We start from the raw sequence: 17285 nt of genomic DNA on the forward strand, positions 1-17285 counted from the left end.
TTACTTGTTTAAGTAAAGTAATTTATGAGAATACAAATTTGATGTGAAAATAAATCAACCACAATAAGGAGGGCTATAATGTGAAATTAAATCGATAGTAATGACGAGGGCTATGATGTGAAATTGAGTTGGCTACAATAACGAGGGGTTTGATGCATAAAAAACTAGAGTTGAATGTAATGATAGGGGCTAAAGAATGTGTTGGGGCTCAAACTATGAATAAATAGATAAATAGATGCATAGTTGATGTAATATTTATCTACATGTCAAGATGGCGGCGTTGTAAACGTAATAAAAATAGGGGAGGCATAATGCTGATAAAGTGAGTGAATTACACTAGAAATATGAAATATGCTCGTAAAAGAACCATAAATGTTGTTCTTGTTCCTAAAATTCGGTAAAGATACTAGTTGTAATGATTACTTTGTATGCTTAATATATGTTCTATATTTTTATATATCGTACAAGTATATCTCTTCCATCACCATAACCTTGACATTACACTTCAAATTTTCTTGGTTATTCAATCTCAGTTAGACTCTTGTAAAATTAATTAGTGTTATGTAAATAACTTTTCATATGCACTTAAGCCAAGTATTTCATATGGATTGTAAGAAAAACTAAAATGAAATAATGACTTGTCTTGTTCATGGAATGTTTGTATATATTCAAGGAAATGTTGTGTCCTTTTTTTTATATATATATTAAATATAAACATGTTACTGATGAAATTGATGGATGATGAGTCCAAGAGCACCTTTATGATGATAATTTATGATTTGAGTTGTTCTAATAAGGCTTTTGTGCAAGGGAAACTGTACTAGTTTTTTAAAAATATTTAAAGTAATATAATCATTTGAAAGATAAAATTTGCTTTAGAGATTTTGGTTTGTTACAAAGAGGACGTGCTTTTATTTTCGAGGGGCTAAAACAACTGCATCGTGGTAGTTTATAATGCAACTAGGTTTTCAATCATAATAAATGAACAGTAAAAAAACTTATTGTTTTAGTTTATTTTGTAATGTAATATAGTTATAACTAGTTAGTATGCTCAAACTATGATGCAGGAATAATTTAAAGATAATTTATAACACATAAAATATATATTTTTTTATACCATAAAATTTGGTAATCAATGAATGAAAAAATGAAGCATGCATTTAATATAATAAAATTAAAAATATATACACTAAAATATCACAAAAAAAAATTATAAATGATGATTTAAAGACTAAAGCCATAGCTTGATATTTCTAGCGAGAAACAAAAAACATATATACATGCAGGTATTTTATAAGTGCACATTATAAGGAGTTCTGCGAGTTAGTGATAATGTATATATAATGAACTATGGAACAAAGGTTAAAAAAATAGACAAATGAGGCTATTTTCATGGTCAAATTTTACTTAATCATATAAAATTTAAAATAAATATCTAAAATAGCTTTAATGATTAAAATTTAGATAAAAAAAATTCCATACATTCAATCAAAATCCCAACCTCTTATTTATGCATTATTTTCTTATGTGTTTGACAAAACATATATTTTTTTATTAGTCCAAAAATAAAAAATTAAACAAAAACACTTAACTTCGATCATGAGCGAAAAATCATATTTATTAAATTCTCATGTCAAAGACAAACAAATTGACATAAATATCAACCCCTTTCATACCTATAATATGGCTGGCCAAAACTTTTCTCTCTCTTATACCTTATCTAGTGACTTATTCTTTATCCTCTTAGCATTCAGGGACTCAAACATTAAAAAGATAAAGTTATAAGACTAAAATTTAAAAACCCAAAATTGCAAGGGTAACAAGTGTAAAAACAATGAAATCCAACTTTTATAAAAACTTAAAGCACTAAATTGGACTTTTCTTAACATGCAGAGACATGATGTGATGAAATTGAAGTTTTGGGATCAAGATATAAACACTTAAAACAACAGGGATTATAAATGAAAAAAAATTAAGGCACCAAATCAAACTCTTTTAAAAAATTAATGGATAAAAAAAAGTTTAAGATCAAATCATAAACACCTAATATTGACCTAAATATAAAAATAAAAAGTTAAGGAATGAAACTAATTATTTTCTAATCAAAGAAATTGTTATTTTCCCACACGATGTTATAGCCTAATTATCAAAATCATTGTTTATTTAGTTCTCTAATGCATTGAATTAAATTTTGGATGAAAAAAATATATTTTGCAAGAAGAATAATTCTTTTCTTATTGATATTTGTTCTCAAATAAAACATATTATTTATTAACATCACATTTTTTGAATAAAAGATAATGACAATTAAAATAAAATGATTATTGTAAATTTTAATAATTTGAAATAAAAAAATATATTCAATCCAATATCTACATTTTTTTACCAATGCATTTCTTTGTTATTTTAATGAAAAACAAATATTGTTCTAATCATAAACACTGTTTTTAAAAATAAAAGCTTATCATAATCTAAAAAACAAGTTTCAATATGATAGAAAAATTAAAATAATGTCTCAATAGTCTGTTTGTGACTGTAGATAAAAAAACTAATTAATATGATAAAATCATTTTGAAAATCTACTAAAGAATGAAAAAAATATTTTTATTGAATGTTCTTGAGCACATTCATTTATACATGGAATATTTTTTGCATGTTATATACATAATAATTGAAAAGACATTTGTTGACATTTTCATGAAAACCTATAATATCGTTTAAGAACTATGGTAAATTCAAGTAATAATTTAAATTTTATGTTAAATATTTTATTTGTAGTGTATTTCAATCAAAACCTAAAAAATAATTTTTTAAAAAATCATATGGAAATAGGCTAGTTGGCTAAACCTAAAATATTGGGTTTGCATACCTTGCCTAACAAAAAAAAAGCCCGAGCACATATGGCTACAAGGTTAGGCTAGCATTTCTATCAATTTTTTAATGCTAGTATCACATCTTTGACACATTTAATTTTAAAAAATTAAATAGATGGTACATTGTTTGAAATGCCAAAGAATGTGTTATTTTTTGGTTTAGATTTTGATCATCGAAAAGGTGGCTAAAAGATCAAGGTTCTAACATTTTTTATCTAAGAATCTCATTTCTAATCTATTCTCACTTCCAAAAACTCAACAAACACTTTAAGAATCTTAATAAATGCACACTGAGGATGCAAAATATCACAATTGTCCCTTGATTTAATGGGATTTTCACTTTGACTCTTTTTTATTTGTTCTTGGCCTTTTTGTAAAATTTTGGTTTGTTTTAAATTGCATCATTCAATCCCAAATTGTGATGTGTTATTTTTTCTAATCTGATCTATTTTCTTTTGACTGTTTTTATGGTTACTTTTATGGAATTGATTTTTCTTTTTAATTTTACCCTTTAATTTTAATCCTTATTTTTTATTTTCTTTTTGGCTTTTTGTTAAACTAATTTTTTTTAATCTCATCCTTCCATCAAATATAAAATTTATTTTGCATTTCAATCTTGATCTTTATTTTTTTAATTTCTATTTTTTTAAAATCCTTTTGTATAATTGATTTTTTTTTTCCAGTTTCATCATTCAACATCTAATTGATTGAGAATTAAGTTTCATAGTTTTTTTAGAAATGATGTTTTTGGTCTAATAAACCAGGTTATGAGTTTGAAAAGTTAACACGAGTTGATATTATTTTTTTTTACTTATTTTATTTTTTTACTTTCATCATTAGACATTTTTTTATATAAAAAATGGGCTTTATAATTTTTTTTATTGGGTTATCATAAGGTGGCTTGGTCTTGATTAAGGGGTTATAAGTTTGTTATGCCAACTCAAGTTGACCCAAACAAAATTTTTAGGTTGTTTTTCTACCCAATTTTGTCCTATTATATTTAATGAGTTAGAATTGAGCTATATCGTTTGTTATTTTTTGAAAAAATATTTTTTTCAGCTAATCATGATCACTTTTTTAAAAAAAATTTGGTCCATATGCTATTGTTGTCTATTTTTTTATCTATCAAATTAAAATAAAATCAATTTATTTGACCTCGTCTGATTCATAACCCAAGTCGTGTGTTTCCTTTTTCTTTTCTTTTTTTCTCTTTCCTCTTCTTTTAAAAGCAACATTTAAACGTTATTTTTTATGAAATCCTTTTGTATAATTGATTTTTTTTTTCCAGTTTCATCATTCAATATTTAATTTTAAAAAATTAAATAGATGGTGCATTGTTTGAAATGCCAAAAAATGTGTTATTTTCTGGTTTAGATTTCGATCATCGAAAAGGTGGCTAAAACATCAAGGTTCTAACGTTTTTTATCTAAGAATCTCATTTTTAATCTATTCTCACTTGCAAAAACTCAACAAACACTTTAAGAATCTTAATAAATGTACACTGAGGATGCAAAATATCACAATTGTCCCTTGATTTAATGGGATTTTCACTTCGACTCTTTTTTATTTTGTTCTTGGCCTTTTTGTAAAATTTTGGTTTGTTTTAAATTGCATCATTCAATCCCAAATTGTGATGTGTTATTTTTTCTAATCTGATCTATTTTCTTTTGACTGTTTTTATGGTTACTTTTATGGAATTGATTTTTCTTTTTAATTTTACCCTTTAATTTTAATCCTTATTTTTTATTTTCTTTTTGGCTTTTTGTTAAACTAATTTTTTTTAATCTCATCCTTCCATCAAATATAAAATTTATTTTGCATTTCAATCTTGATCCTTATTTTTTTAATTTCTAATTTTTTTTTAAATCCTTTTGCATAATTGATTTTTTTTTTTCCAGTTTCATCATTCAGCATCTAATTGATTGAGAATTAAGTTTCATAGTTTTTTTAGAAATGATGTTTTTGGTCTAATAAACCAGGTTATGAGTTTGAAAAGTTAACACGAGTTGATATTATTTTTTTTTACTTATTTTATTTTTTTACTTTCATCATTAGACATTTTTTTATATAAAAAATGGGCTTTATAATTTTTTTATTGGGTTATCATAAAGTGGCTTGGTCTTGATTAAGGGGTTATAAGTTATGCCAACTCAAGTTGACCCAAACAAAATTTTTAGGTTGTTTTTCTACCCAATTTTGTCCTATTATATTTAATGAGTTAGAATTGAGCTATATCGTTTGTTATTTTTTGAAAAAATATTTTTTTCAGCTAATCATGATAAGTTTTTTTAAAAAAATTCAGTCCATATGCTATTGTTGTCTATTTTTTTAACTATCAAATTAAAATAAAATCAATTTATTTGACCTCGTCTGATTCATAACCCAAGTCGTGTGTTTCCTTTTTCTTTTCTTTTTTTCTCTTTCCTCTTCTTTTAAAAGCAACATCTAAACGTTATTTTTTATGAAAACAAATATATGGCCCTAGGGTGTAGCGCAAATCCATATCTAGTGAATAACTACAAGTAAGTTATGCTAAATTAAAAAAAAAACTAATTATTTATTGAGCCACCATCCAAAACACCATTTAGCTATAAATAATCTGTTGATATGCGCTGTACCATAATCATATTAATTTTTTTAAAATGTAAAAAAGAATGTTAAGAGAGTAAAGTGTTTTTTGATAGTGTTATTAAACCTAACTAAGTATGTTAATATTAAAACCTCTCATCATAACTTTTTGCCTGAATCAAGTTTCCAATTACTTCGTGTAGGATTTGGCCTAACTTAAATTGATTGATTTTATGGATCCAATGGTAACCAAGATAATCGATAAAAATATAGCTTAACTTTTAAAAAACAAATAATGATGTGAACTTAAAAAAATACTGAAACAACAATAAATTTGATCAACCATGGTTCCTCCATGACCCAAGTTATGGACTAATTGAGTTTAATATTTTTTTTTATAAAATATTATTTATTTAATTATACAATTAAAATAGATGCTTATAAAATTGAACACAAACCTAAAATAAACATTTATTTGAGATTGTAATAGCCCTATAAGAAATAAATAAAAATAAAATATATAGTAAATTTCCCATAACCCTATAAAAAATAAATAAAAATAAAATATACAGTAAATTTCCGAACTAATCCAATATTAAAGGACAAAATAAAAATAAAAGACCAAAAACAAGAAAAAAATATGTAGTTGGTGGGTAAACCCGTCAAACCAGTGAATCAAGTAACTCAGGCTAGCACGCCAAACCTATAAATCGGATTATGGACTCCACAAGGATTATAATTTGTTTTTTCTAAACTATTTTTTATTTAAGTACATGATATCAAAAATAGATAATTGCAAAATTGAATATTAACCTAATACCAAGATATTATTTTGAGACCACGATAACATTATAGAAAGTGAATAATAAATAATTAAGAAAATTAATTTTCAATTAACCCAATATTTATAGATGAAATCGAATAAAGAGGTTAACCTCACCAGACTCGCGAACCATGTCAACCAGCCAAACCCATTGACAGGTCCATGAACTTTATAAAGTTTAATAACATGTATTTTTAATTTTTTTTTTTATTATACGACAAAAAAACAGATGATAACCAAGTCAATTTCAATTAAAAAAGAAAAAAATCCTACCAAATCCGTAAACCATGACAACTTGAGTTACTCTAACAAACCTAAAAACTATTTTAACCATATAAAAAAATAAATTATAAAATTTAATTCTCAAATAATTTAATATTAAAAAATAATAACAAAAATTCTAAAGGAAAAAAAAATACTGTAGATTACATTAATAATACACATCGCACTGACGCTTTAGCTTCTTTTTTTTGTTAATAATTCAATAAACCTTAAAGCAACAATAAGCGGGGCGGTGTTTTTATTGAGATTCATTATATAAATTAGGGTTGATTATTTTTTATTTGGTTCGGTTTTTACCCAAAAAATAACCAAACTATTGTTTTTTGAAAAAACCAAAATTAGTTCAAACCGACCGGTTTTGGTTCAGTTATTTTAGAACAAAAACTAAAAACCAACCGACTAGTTTTTGGTTATGTTCGGTTATTTTATATTAAAAACAAAAAACTATATTGTTTTTTTGGATTTTTTGTAATTTCTAATGGAGTTGGTTTCAGTTTGGCTCAATTTTTTTCGGTTTAATTTTTTTTATTAACTCCGATTCAATTTGGTTTTTCAGTTTCGGGCTTATGAAACTGAAACCAAACTGAACTAATTGATTTTTTTAAATATTTTAATCGATTTTTTCACGGTTTGGTTTTCTTAGCTATTTTTTTTTGTTTTCCCAATTTAATCTATTTTTTAATTTGTTTTTGCTCATCTTTAGTATAGTAAGAGAAAAGAGTCGAAGTTTAAGCAAAGGGTCATTTAGGTGTGCCCATATGTACAGAAAGATTATATAGATTAAACACGTATACGACTGTTATATAGCTAAACTCTAGAAAAATTAAGCTTCGGCCTAAAAAGAATGATTGACAAAGGTCTTGTCCACTTTTGTGGTTAGACAGTATTTTTTTAAAAAATATTTTTTTTAATTTTTTTTTATTATATTTTTAAAATGTTTTGATGTGTTGGTAAATTTTTAAAGAAATAAAAAAAATATTATTTTGATATTTCTTAAAATAAAAAGTATTTTAAAAAATAACAAATACCATAGAATACCAAAAGACTTAAGACAAAGTTAGAATTGACTTAAAGGATATTTAGAAGCGTGACAGCAATTGTGGTTCAAAATGTTGTTTGCTCGGGAATATATCAAAATATATTTTTTTTATTTTTAACATCAATATATTAAAATTATTTAAAATCATAAAAAATTAATTTAAAATAAAAAGAAATTTCAAAATTCTTTATTCAACCTAATCTCAAACACCCATAAACTCAAGCCTAAAGTTGTAATTTCAATATATATAAAGATGACTTAACAAAGCCATCCTTTTTTCTTTCTTTTTTTAATTTGAGTCGTTTAAAAGTATCTTTTATATATATATATATATATAAAATTTAATATTGACATTTGTTTATTTTTTTAGATTGGATGTTAATGCTGATTTTCATATTTAGTTTCATATTATTTCAAATCAATTTTATCATTTATTTGAAATCTAATTCCAAAATTTATTTTTTAAATTTAGAACCAAAAAACATAGAGAAACCACCGAAGTTAAATTGAATATCAAAAAGAATTTTGACCAAAATTTAAAAATAAAATCACAGTTTGCAGAATATATATATTTTAATTTGCAACTGCGGCCGCAAAAACTAAATTACTCTAACAGGTTTTTTGGGTGCGCCTTTTGCTTTTTGACTTTTGCTATGTACATGTTAATGATATTATTATTTATCTGTGTCTAAAGCTAAAGTTACTATAATATATTTTTTTGGGGTGCTTCCTTCGCAATACATTCACAATGATATTGAATTTAACGGGAAATGAGATTTTTGGAGTGTTTATTTAATAATTTGCAAGTACATAAGCATACCTGTGAGCTTCAAGTATTTCTTCCATGTGCAGCCCCACACCAGACTAACGCTTCTTGGGAAGTCGTTTATGTAATGGAAACATGTTTTTGGAATAAGACTTCGGACTTCCACGTGAATCTGACACAGAGGTTAGGCTTGCTGATGGTAATAAGACTTTGGAATTCCACGCGGATCTGACAGAGAGGTTAGGCTAGCTGTTGGCAATATTCATGTCCTAAGCTTTGCTATGACCCTTAGAAAGCCTTTAGGGACACTGGGAGCTTGACTATCTTGCCCACCACGATGAATTTGATAATTTTTTAGCTTGTTTGTCAAGATGACTTGGCATGGCCCTCAATTCAATCAGTTCTTTTATGTTTTTTTTTTTTTTGGGTATCGAAAATTAGTTCATTCGTAGAAGAAAACTTTGGGTCGGGGATGGATGAGGGTGTGGACCAAAGTTTTGAAATTTTAATGCATGTATCTCGAAGATGAGACGTCATGAGAAATCATGGCTCCAACTGTAAAGGTCACCATACGATAAGAAGTCTTTTTGTGTGTGTGTGTGTGTGTGTATTATAATACATATGCACAGGAAATCAAGCCTATCCCAACTTTTGGAGTCCTTGGTTTTTCAAACTGCTGGCTAAAACCGGATGATTCATGATCAAAAGAAGAAGAAGAAATTTCATTTGAAATTAAGATTGATGATTTAGTTAGGATAATGCCAAGTGAATACTTCTAAAACTGAACTGGAGCCAGTTTGATTCCTGGAAATCTAACGTGTGCGCTTTTCTAGTATAGTTTTTGTTTGTTTATTACGCTTCCTTTAAAGTAGACAATTCACATGACAAAAAGTATGTATCGAAGACCTTTTCAGTCCCCCCCCCTCCCTTTAATTAATCATCTTTTTCGAAAGAAGAAAGGATTCAGGGGTAGACTTGATTTTGTTACAGATAGATAGTCCATGTATGCTCCTCGAAGGATTTTAAATCACTGAAGATCTTGTAAGAAGCTGCGTTTGAGAAGAGAGGGGATCGAGGCTAGGAAGAAAAGAAAGGAAGAGACGAGGAGGGTTTTTCGATCTTTATAGCATGTTTCCTCTTCTTTTCAACTACAAAGAAAACTTCGAAATCGAAATGTTTCGGACAAAAAAAGAAAAAAAGAGAGACATTAGTGCTAAATGAACTATCATTTATTAATTTCTTTTTAAAATATGTTAATTCGAGAAAACAGCTGAGAGACCTCTCGGACCACAAAAAAGCCTAATCTAAAAGACAAACATCCGTATAATTTCCGATAATTGTTAATCTAATTAATGTTTGAGAACATCGAACACCATGCTAGGAGGAGTGGTTAAAATAGTTCCCCCTCCATGGTTACTTTAATTCTTAAAGGGCACATCACGTTCGTGGAGGACACGTTTACCAAAGGCAAAGAACGTAGATCACTTTGCATGGGTTAAAACAAGAGTTGATTAGCCAGTGCTTCCTACAAGAAATCATGATCTTATAATTGCTTCTACTTTGGAGCCACTCAGTTTTTATCTTTTCTCTACTTTTTAGAAGAGCTGGCAGAAAGGAAAAAAGTTTAGAAGTGGAGAAGCCAAGTAGATTTGATTTCGCATGAAACCAGACAAAAGGCCGATCTAGCTAGGTCATTAGAGAAAGAAGAACCAAAATCGTTTAACAGAAAAGTGGAAGCTTTTTGTATTGGATCTTTTGCGTGCAAAGAGAATCGGATACTACCTAATTCCAAGCCTAATCGGCCTCGTCACTTTCCTTTTTCTTTTATTTTTTTTAATCTTCTTGTGATTGAAAGATAGAATATTTGACCATTGAATCGCAACATATATGCACAGGGAGTCAAATAATCCAGAACCGAAAACATCAAAGACGTATTAGGAGATGGTCTATATCGATTGGATTGAAGGCATTATAGCATGATAGAGACACAACCCATTGAGGCCATTATTGTTTGTATAATGTTTTTTTTAAGAAGCGATGGTTAAGTTGGGATAGTGATCTTGGCCGCTTTATTAAGCCAAGATCACAAGTACTAGTCAAATCACGATGAACAACTCGTGAAGGCAAACAGTCTTTGATTTTATTTTTTATTTTATTTTCTCTAACCTCTTGCTGCTGGCTTTATCTTTGAGAAGGATAATTAATTATAAAAGGGATCAATTTAATTTTTAATTTTTCTTCTCTCCCCCGAAATATTCCTTTACATTGCTCCAACAATATTGTTTGTCAACTGATTTGCAATGTTGGAGGCATGCAAGAGCTCTGATTGACGAGCACAAGCTAGCTAGCTAGCTGGGAGCAGAATACATTCTAGGAAAATTACAATTGAGATGTAAAACCGATCGATCGATATTTATTATCAATTGACCGAGCTAGATTTGGGTGATCCTCTTGAATATTTTTTGGCCTGGTGCAAGAATGGCCAGGGGATCGAAACTGGCCTTCCTCTCAACAAATCTTGACCACTGACTCCCAAAGTGTCTTTTCCATTCCTCTTCTGATTGGTAGTGAGGGAGGTACAATTTGAAGTCGAGACCTTCCTTGACACAAAATTGGACAATCTCTTTGTTTTGAGACACCAATTTCTCGGCAGAAGGGGCCTTTGGGCATGGAATACTGAATCGGAGCAATGCCACCAAGTAAAAGATTTCACCTTCTGCTGGTAATACCACAGATGTCCGGTCGTCCCACCTACGCACAAAGGGCAAGTGAAGGGGAGAATTATTTGGATGAAGTTAGGAAGTAGGCAAAGATCGATCAAGCAAAAGGTTCCTGGCAAACATTTAGATTAATTCGGAATCATTGATTTGCCACACATACATTTAAATCCCAAGTCCTAACACTCATCAAACGCAATTGAGATGCGTACTCATTTGCCTTTTGCTTTATATCTCCAAAGTGACAAAAAACAATCAACTTTTTAGTATGTGCTGATAAAAGCAACATTATTGGACATTGGATTCCAAGGTAGAGGAAAACAAAATGGACATGGGGAAGGCTTAAGACACTTGAAATTGTACCTCAGCCATTCAAGCAAACACAAGTGTCTGATGCTATAAACTCTGGCCAATACAATCATATCTTCTTGAATTCAACTTGAACCATAAACTTTTAACCATACTTTTCCAACAATATTAAACCCCCCCCCCCTCTTTTCAACAAGACAATAACAACACTTAGATACACAGGTATGTATGTATGTATGTATCAGGGAAAGGAAGAGAGAGAGAGAAAGAAAGAACACCATGGATAAGATTGCCTGTCACAGCCTCATCCTTTAAACGGGCTTGGACAGAACGAGTCCACTTTTCTTTTTTAAGATTTCCAGTTCTTTCTTCCAAGGCCAAGTTTCCCCAGCTGGAGCCTGGAGGTGGTGTATGGCATGGCTGGTAGGATTTTGACTAGGAGATTTAGACCCCTTAGCACGCTTTAATCTGCCAACTATAGGGGCAATCTAGTCAAACAAAAAATCGTTGTTGGAGCCCAGACAAATTATGGTGTCATTATAGCTAGGTTGGCGAATAAATTTCCTTGTCGTCTTCACGTCTCGCAGCTAGTCTGACCGTGAATGTTACATCACTTGAAAATCCCATTCTCCCCCTTAAAGAGTAAACCCTCAATGACGCAATTACCCTTCCTCCTCGCATCCAAACAAACACAAGCCCTCAACCCCCAGCCCTCTCCCCGTGCATTTATTTACCTAAACACCCACCCATTCTTTTACCTAACACCATCTACGAACAACTAGGGAAGAAGAAGTTTATGCCTAGAAAAGAAAAACAAACTGCCCATGATGTAGGCCCTACCATATCTTTGTCCCCACAAATAGTAAATTAACATGTAGACGTACCTTATTGTGGATTAAAGTGTTGCAACATAGACTAGGAAGAAGATGAAACTACAAAGTCGTTTGCAAGCAATGATTTGCTAGGAACAACAACGCATCGTTTTTTCTAAAACTTTGTTAGATATACAGTATTCCTTTTTTATATATCGGAAGCAATGTCTCTTGATTGGCTAAAATTCACATGAAACTACTTGACTCTCACAAAAATCCTATCTTAGTCTGTTTTTTTATTTGACTCTTAAAAAAATCTTATCCTAGTCTGTTTGTTTTTGCGGTGTGGTCTTGTTATTTTTAAAAAATTAAAATTAAAATTATATTTTTATTTTTATTTTTTTTATTGTTTAGATATACTGGTATTTAAAATAAAAAAATATTATTTTAATACTTTTTTTTTTATTAGATATACTGGTATTTAAAATAAAAAATATTATTTTAATACTTTTTTTTAAAAAAATATTTCTGAAAAGCTACGAAAATTCCAAAGACTTGCTCGATGCGTGTTATAATTAGTCAAGCAAAATAGGACATAAGATTTGAAAGGGTGAGGTGAATTAGACTCTAGGTGCCAAGTGGCCACAACCCCACATGGCCCATGTTTTCTGTCCATTTTAGACACGTGTTCAAACAAGAGGCTGTGTTTCCGAACCTCGTCACTCTCACAGCGGCCTGAGATTTCTTCTCTAACTTGCACGTGTAAAGGCATAGAGGGAACCAAGATAACAAACTGAGGTAATGACGATGGGGTCACCTCTCCCCTAGCAAGAGAGGCTCCCATATTAATGGGTGGGAAGAGAAAATTAACTTACTTGCTTCGCAGGAGAGGGTAGACTAGCATGGGCCCACCAACACCTTCTTTCAACATCCTCTTGAACACCACACGATCAAAATGAGCTACGTCCCTCTTTGACACGAACATATTCAACCAGGGGTGAGGAGCGTCCCATGTACCATTTCCCTTAGCGGATTCCTCTGCATGCTTCACACGCAAGAGGAACTCGACGTAGCTCACATCCACTTGGAATTTCATATCCTCGATAAATCCTAGCCGCCCAAGCAAGCTGTTCGCAGCCTGAAACACAACCAAACAAGAAAGGATGAGGGAAGGGGGATTTGATTTAAGGAGTTTTGGATTAAAAAGAGGGGCAAACACGTCATTTGGGAGGACAAAGAGACATAATATTATGATCTACAGATTCCAGAAAATGATGTCTTCTTGGCCATTTCTGAAACCGTGGGGACCAGAACGTCAGCAAGCTCTCAATGATCAGCATCTTAACATCTACTTCCCATTTTAGCCCTTGCGGAACGTCCATAATACGAAAGAAACCACTCCAGTGGCCATTAAAAGTAACAGGAAGCACCGTACAGTGTCATTATCGTAATTGCACACTGATTACACGGGCGTTTCCATGCTTTCCAGTGTCAGAAAATCCAATGAGAGATGCAGTATACCGTATGGTCAGTTTCAATTTGGAAGCAGGTGACGACTATAGTATACGCTGCAATTATTACCCCTTTTTATTCTAAAAAATACACACATTTTTGTTTCTTTCCACGGGCAGTAGTCAATATGGATTAATAAGCAGTAAAGTAAATTGCTGGTGTCCTTGTGGTTTGAAGGACGAGAATTAGCCGTCCTCTTAAGCTTAGCATGTACACGTGTAATTGAGTTCGTGCTCTTTTGACTTTCTCACTGTCCGGCCACCGGACCCCACGTTTTCGATGTGGGACCTGTGACCCACAGGTGGTCAGCATCTATTAACGGGCCCAGCTTCTATTCACCTAGGTCAAAACTGGGTCACAACTGCCCACAAAATGGCTCGCAGTTTCTAAGTTCTAGTAACTCTTCAGGACACCCAAAGTCCTAGGAGCCATTAATCGGAAAATCTCGATTTAGGTCGCATCCTTTTTTACTATGAGAATGCATGCAGCAGATTGGTGAGGAGTTACCTTGTCCACCGTGGAGGGGTGGTCGGTCTTTTGATAATGCAGAGCTGCTTCAAGGCAGTAAAGAACGGGGCCAGCGGTTCGAGGGACACGGCTTGGGTCGAACCCTTGGTCCGGGTCTAACGGCACGGTTGGCCACCCATTTGCAGGGTCATCAACACTGTTCACAAATACGAACCCTTCAACATAATCGAATGACTCGCCCTCTGGCCGGGTCACCAGCCACTCAACATCTCGAGTAAAGTCTTCAAACTCAGCGTACACCACCCTTATCCATCTCACCTAATCATAGACACATCAGAACAAAAGGGAACAGCAACATTAACAAAACTCAGCCAGAATTACGTAACGTAAACGTGTAATTCATGCACCAGAAACATAAAAATGAAAAGAAGATTAATTTTGCAGATGAATTTAAGAAGCAAAGAAAGAAATCAAGACCCACCATGTCTGGTGCAGACTGGACCACCACTCTGGCCCTGGTAACGATACCGAACTGGCCAAGACCACCAAGTGCACCAAAAAACAATTCACTGTTTTCATTTTTATTGCAAGTCACTAGTTGTCCTTTACCAGTAACAACATCCAACTCCGCTACGTTACCCGTTTGTGGGCCAAACCGAAAAGCCTGACCACTTACGCCGGCGTTAGATAACGTGCCACCCACCGTTAAACCAAGGTAATCAGTCCATGACCTTGGAGCTAATTTATACTCCAAAACGCATCGTTTTAACACATCTTCCCATAATGCCCCTCCCGACACATCGACGAAGGTTTCCCCATTCATTCTTACAACCTCAAAAAGGTTTCCTTCAGTGGACCTCATGTCCATGACAAGTCCTCGGTCGCTCATGGCTTGCCCGTTGATAGAGTGTCCGTTACCCCTTGCTGCAACCGTCAGATTGGGTGACCGGTAAGCTGCTCTAACTACACATGCCACGTCATCGGAACTCGCTGGTCTGATAAGAGCTAGAGGCTCGCATGTGTACATGCCGCCGAAATCCTTACCAGCTAAACCGGTAGCCACCCAATCGATGGTGCCTTGGAGTTCTAGAGAGTGACATATGTTTGGAAGCTGGTCTTCCTCGTCGTCGTTAGGTCTGGATTCGCTATCGTTCTCGTGGATAAATCTCTCTATGTAAGCAATCATCTTCGCCGCCGAACTGGGTTTCTTTTCTTTATGGATTGCAAGTCAAATATTCCGGTAACCGGTTACCCTCTCTCCTTAGAGAGCTCTTTTTTATTTGGCACTGTGGGCGCTTCTTGGTCTGATCTTGGAGGCTAAAGTTTAGGGGGGAGGGGTTTAAATAGTGGCTGATTTGGATTAATTTTTTAGGGGAAATAAATAAATAAATGAAAATGGAGGGTTTTTGACTTAAGTGAATTATTATTATTATTTTGACGTCAGCTAAGAGCCTTCAATGTCCTGTTTGACGTTGTGATCCATTTCGACATCCCTTGTCTGCCACTTCTGTATTATATATATTAGAGAAAGAGAACGTTTTCTGAAATTTTCATATTTGGAGAATAATGAGTTTGTACGAATAAAATGTAACTGATTTTAAATAATACAAGGTTTTATATAAATAAAGTACTGACGATAGAGAAGGAAATTAATGAGAAGAATTAATCTTAAGGATCGGTTAAAGTAAACATTGAATAGTAATTATAGAATTTGTTTCTATATATTGATCTGTGGTCAAGAACTAACGAAGATGTGTTGATTTATCAGAGAAATGATTTCATATATAAATAAAGTATTGAGGATAGAGAAGGCGATTAATGAGAAAAAAAAATAATTCTAAAGATTGATTATATATATACACGCTAAACATAGAACATTGCATGTTACATAGTAATTATAGAAAAAATAAAAGATTTGTTCCTCTATAATATTCTGCTTGGTCGCTTTTTTTCTTTCTTCTCAAGTGCGATGGTTCTTCTTTGTTGTGGTCCATGCTTTAATCTTGCTCGCTTCGTTTGCATTCTGGCTGTTTTATTGCCCCTTTTACCATCCAAAATCTTATACAATGTATGCTTGCTGACTGCTGCTCCTCCCTCTCTCCCCCCCCCCCCCCCCCCCCCCCCACACACACACACATTTGTGTGTAATAATATTTTTTTGGCCACTAAACAAGCAATTGATGTTTCACCACTTTTGTTTATCTCGTCTAAAAATGAGTACTTTTCACATGCAAAAAGGAAAAATGTTTTTGCCAGAGATCAAGCAGTTTTTTTCCTACCATTTTCAAAGGGGTTTTTCAGCAGTTTATTATCCCACAACTTCAAGGCAGGCAAGTGTGTTTTAACTTTTAAGACGTGCCGAATTATTGAAATTGTCCACGTGACATCAGTGCATCATGTTCTTAGTGCTGCTCTTCAGGCGCCATGCCGATTCTTTTCTAAAATCTGAGGCTAGGTACATCAAAATTTAGGCAAAAGGGTGCAAATTAGATGGCCCGATGATTTTCATCCGGGACACCAAGCTAGCTACGCACGCTTCTGCTTATTGTATAATAATGCATTGAATAAAGCCGGTTTAAAATTAAGAAACCTGCAATAAACTCCAATTCAAACAACATTATTCTTGGTCTTTGTACTGTTTCTTTAACTCATACCTTCAGTAAGCCAAAGGGTTTTCATTTTTAAATGTTGCAGGTCAAAATAATGACATCCAAGTTTTTTTATTATAGGTCAACCTATGGAGGGATGCCACTTCCCATTAGACACTCCCTCCAAGTTTTGGCTTATTGAGTCGCTGACTTTTTCCCCTAAATTTATTCATAGATTCGTTGAGCCTTGTACTGTATGTTAGAATATTATTAAAACTCAACAGAGATATTTTTTTTGAATTAGTTTTATTAAATGGGTCTAAGGATGTATTTTTTTGTAATACATTCAAAATCATAAAGTCAATCCTTTTTGATTAATTACAATTCATCGAATGAGATTATAAATGTCGTAGCCCATTTTGACCTTCTTCTTAATTTTTAACATGTTTTTTTAAATAAAATAAAAAATAAAAAAACTCTTGAAAAATATATTTACAATGCAATTCAACCAATCTATAATTTTAAGTC

At 32.0% G+C, this 17285-nt stretch overlaps 1 protein-coding gene across 1 annotated transcript; it reads right to left on the bottom strand.

Annotated features, from left to right (window-relative positions):
- Nucleotides 1–10551: 10551 nt before the first annotated feature.
- CKX7 (cytokinin oxidase 7) lies at nucleotides 10552–15540 on the bottom strand. The gene is made up of 4 exons (XM_011021048.1): nucleotides 14651–15540; nucleotides 14209–14487; nucleotides 13065–13327; nucleotides 10552–11102 (listed from the first exon to the last, which is right to left on the bottom strand). The coding sequence occupies exons 1-4, from the start codon at nucleotides 15353–15355 to the stop codon at nucleotides 10784–10786; spliced, it is 1566 nt and encodes a 521-aa protein (XP_011019350.1). The 5' UTR covers nucleotides 15356–15540; the 3' UTR covers nucleotides 10552–10783.
- Nucleotides 15541–17285: the final 1745 nt, after the last annotated feature.

Source organism: Populus euphratica, unplaced genomic scaffold (assembly GCF_000495115.2).
Source record: "Populus euphratica unplaced genomic scaffold, PopEup_1.0 scaffold19.1, whole genome shotgun sequence".
NCBI lineage: Eukaryota > Viridiplantae > Streptophyta > Magnoliopsida > Malpighiales > Salicaceae > Populus > Populus euphratica.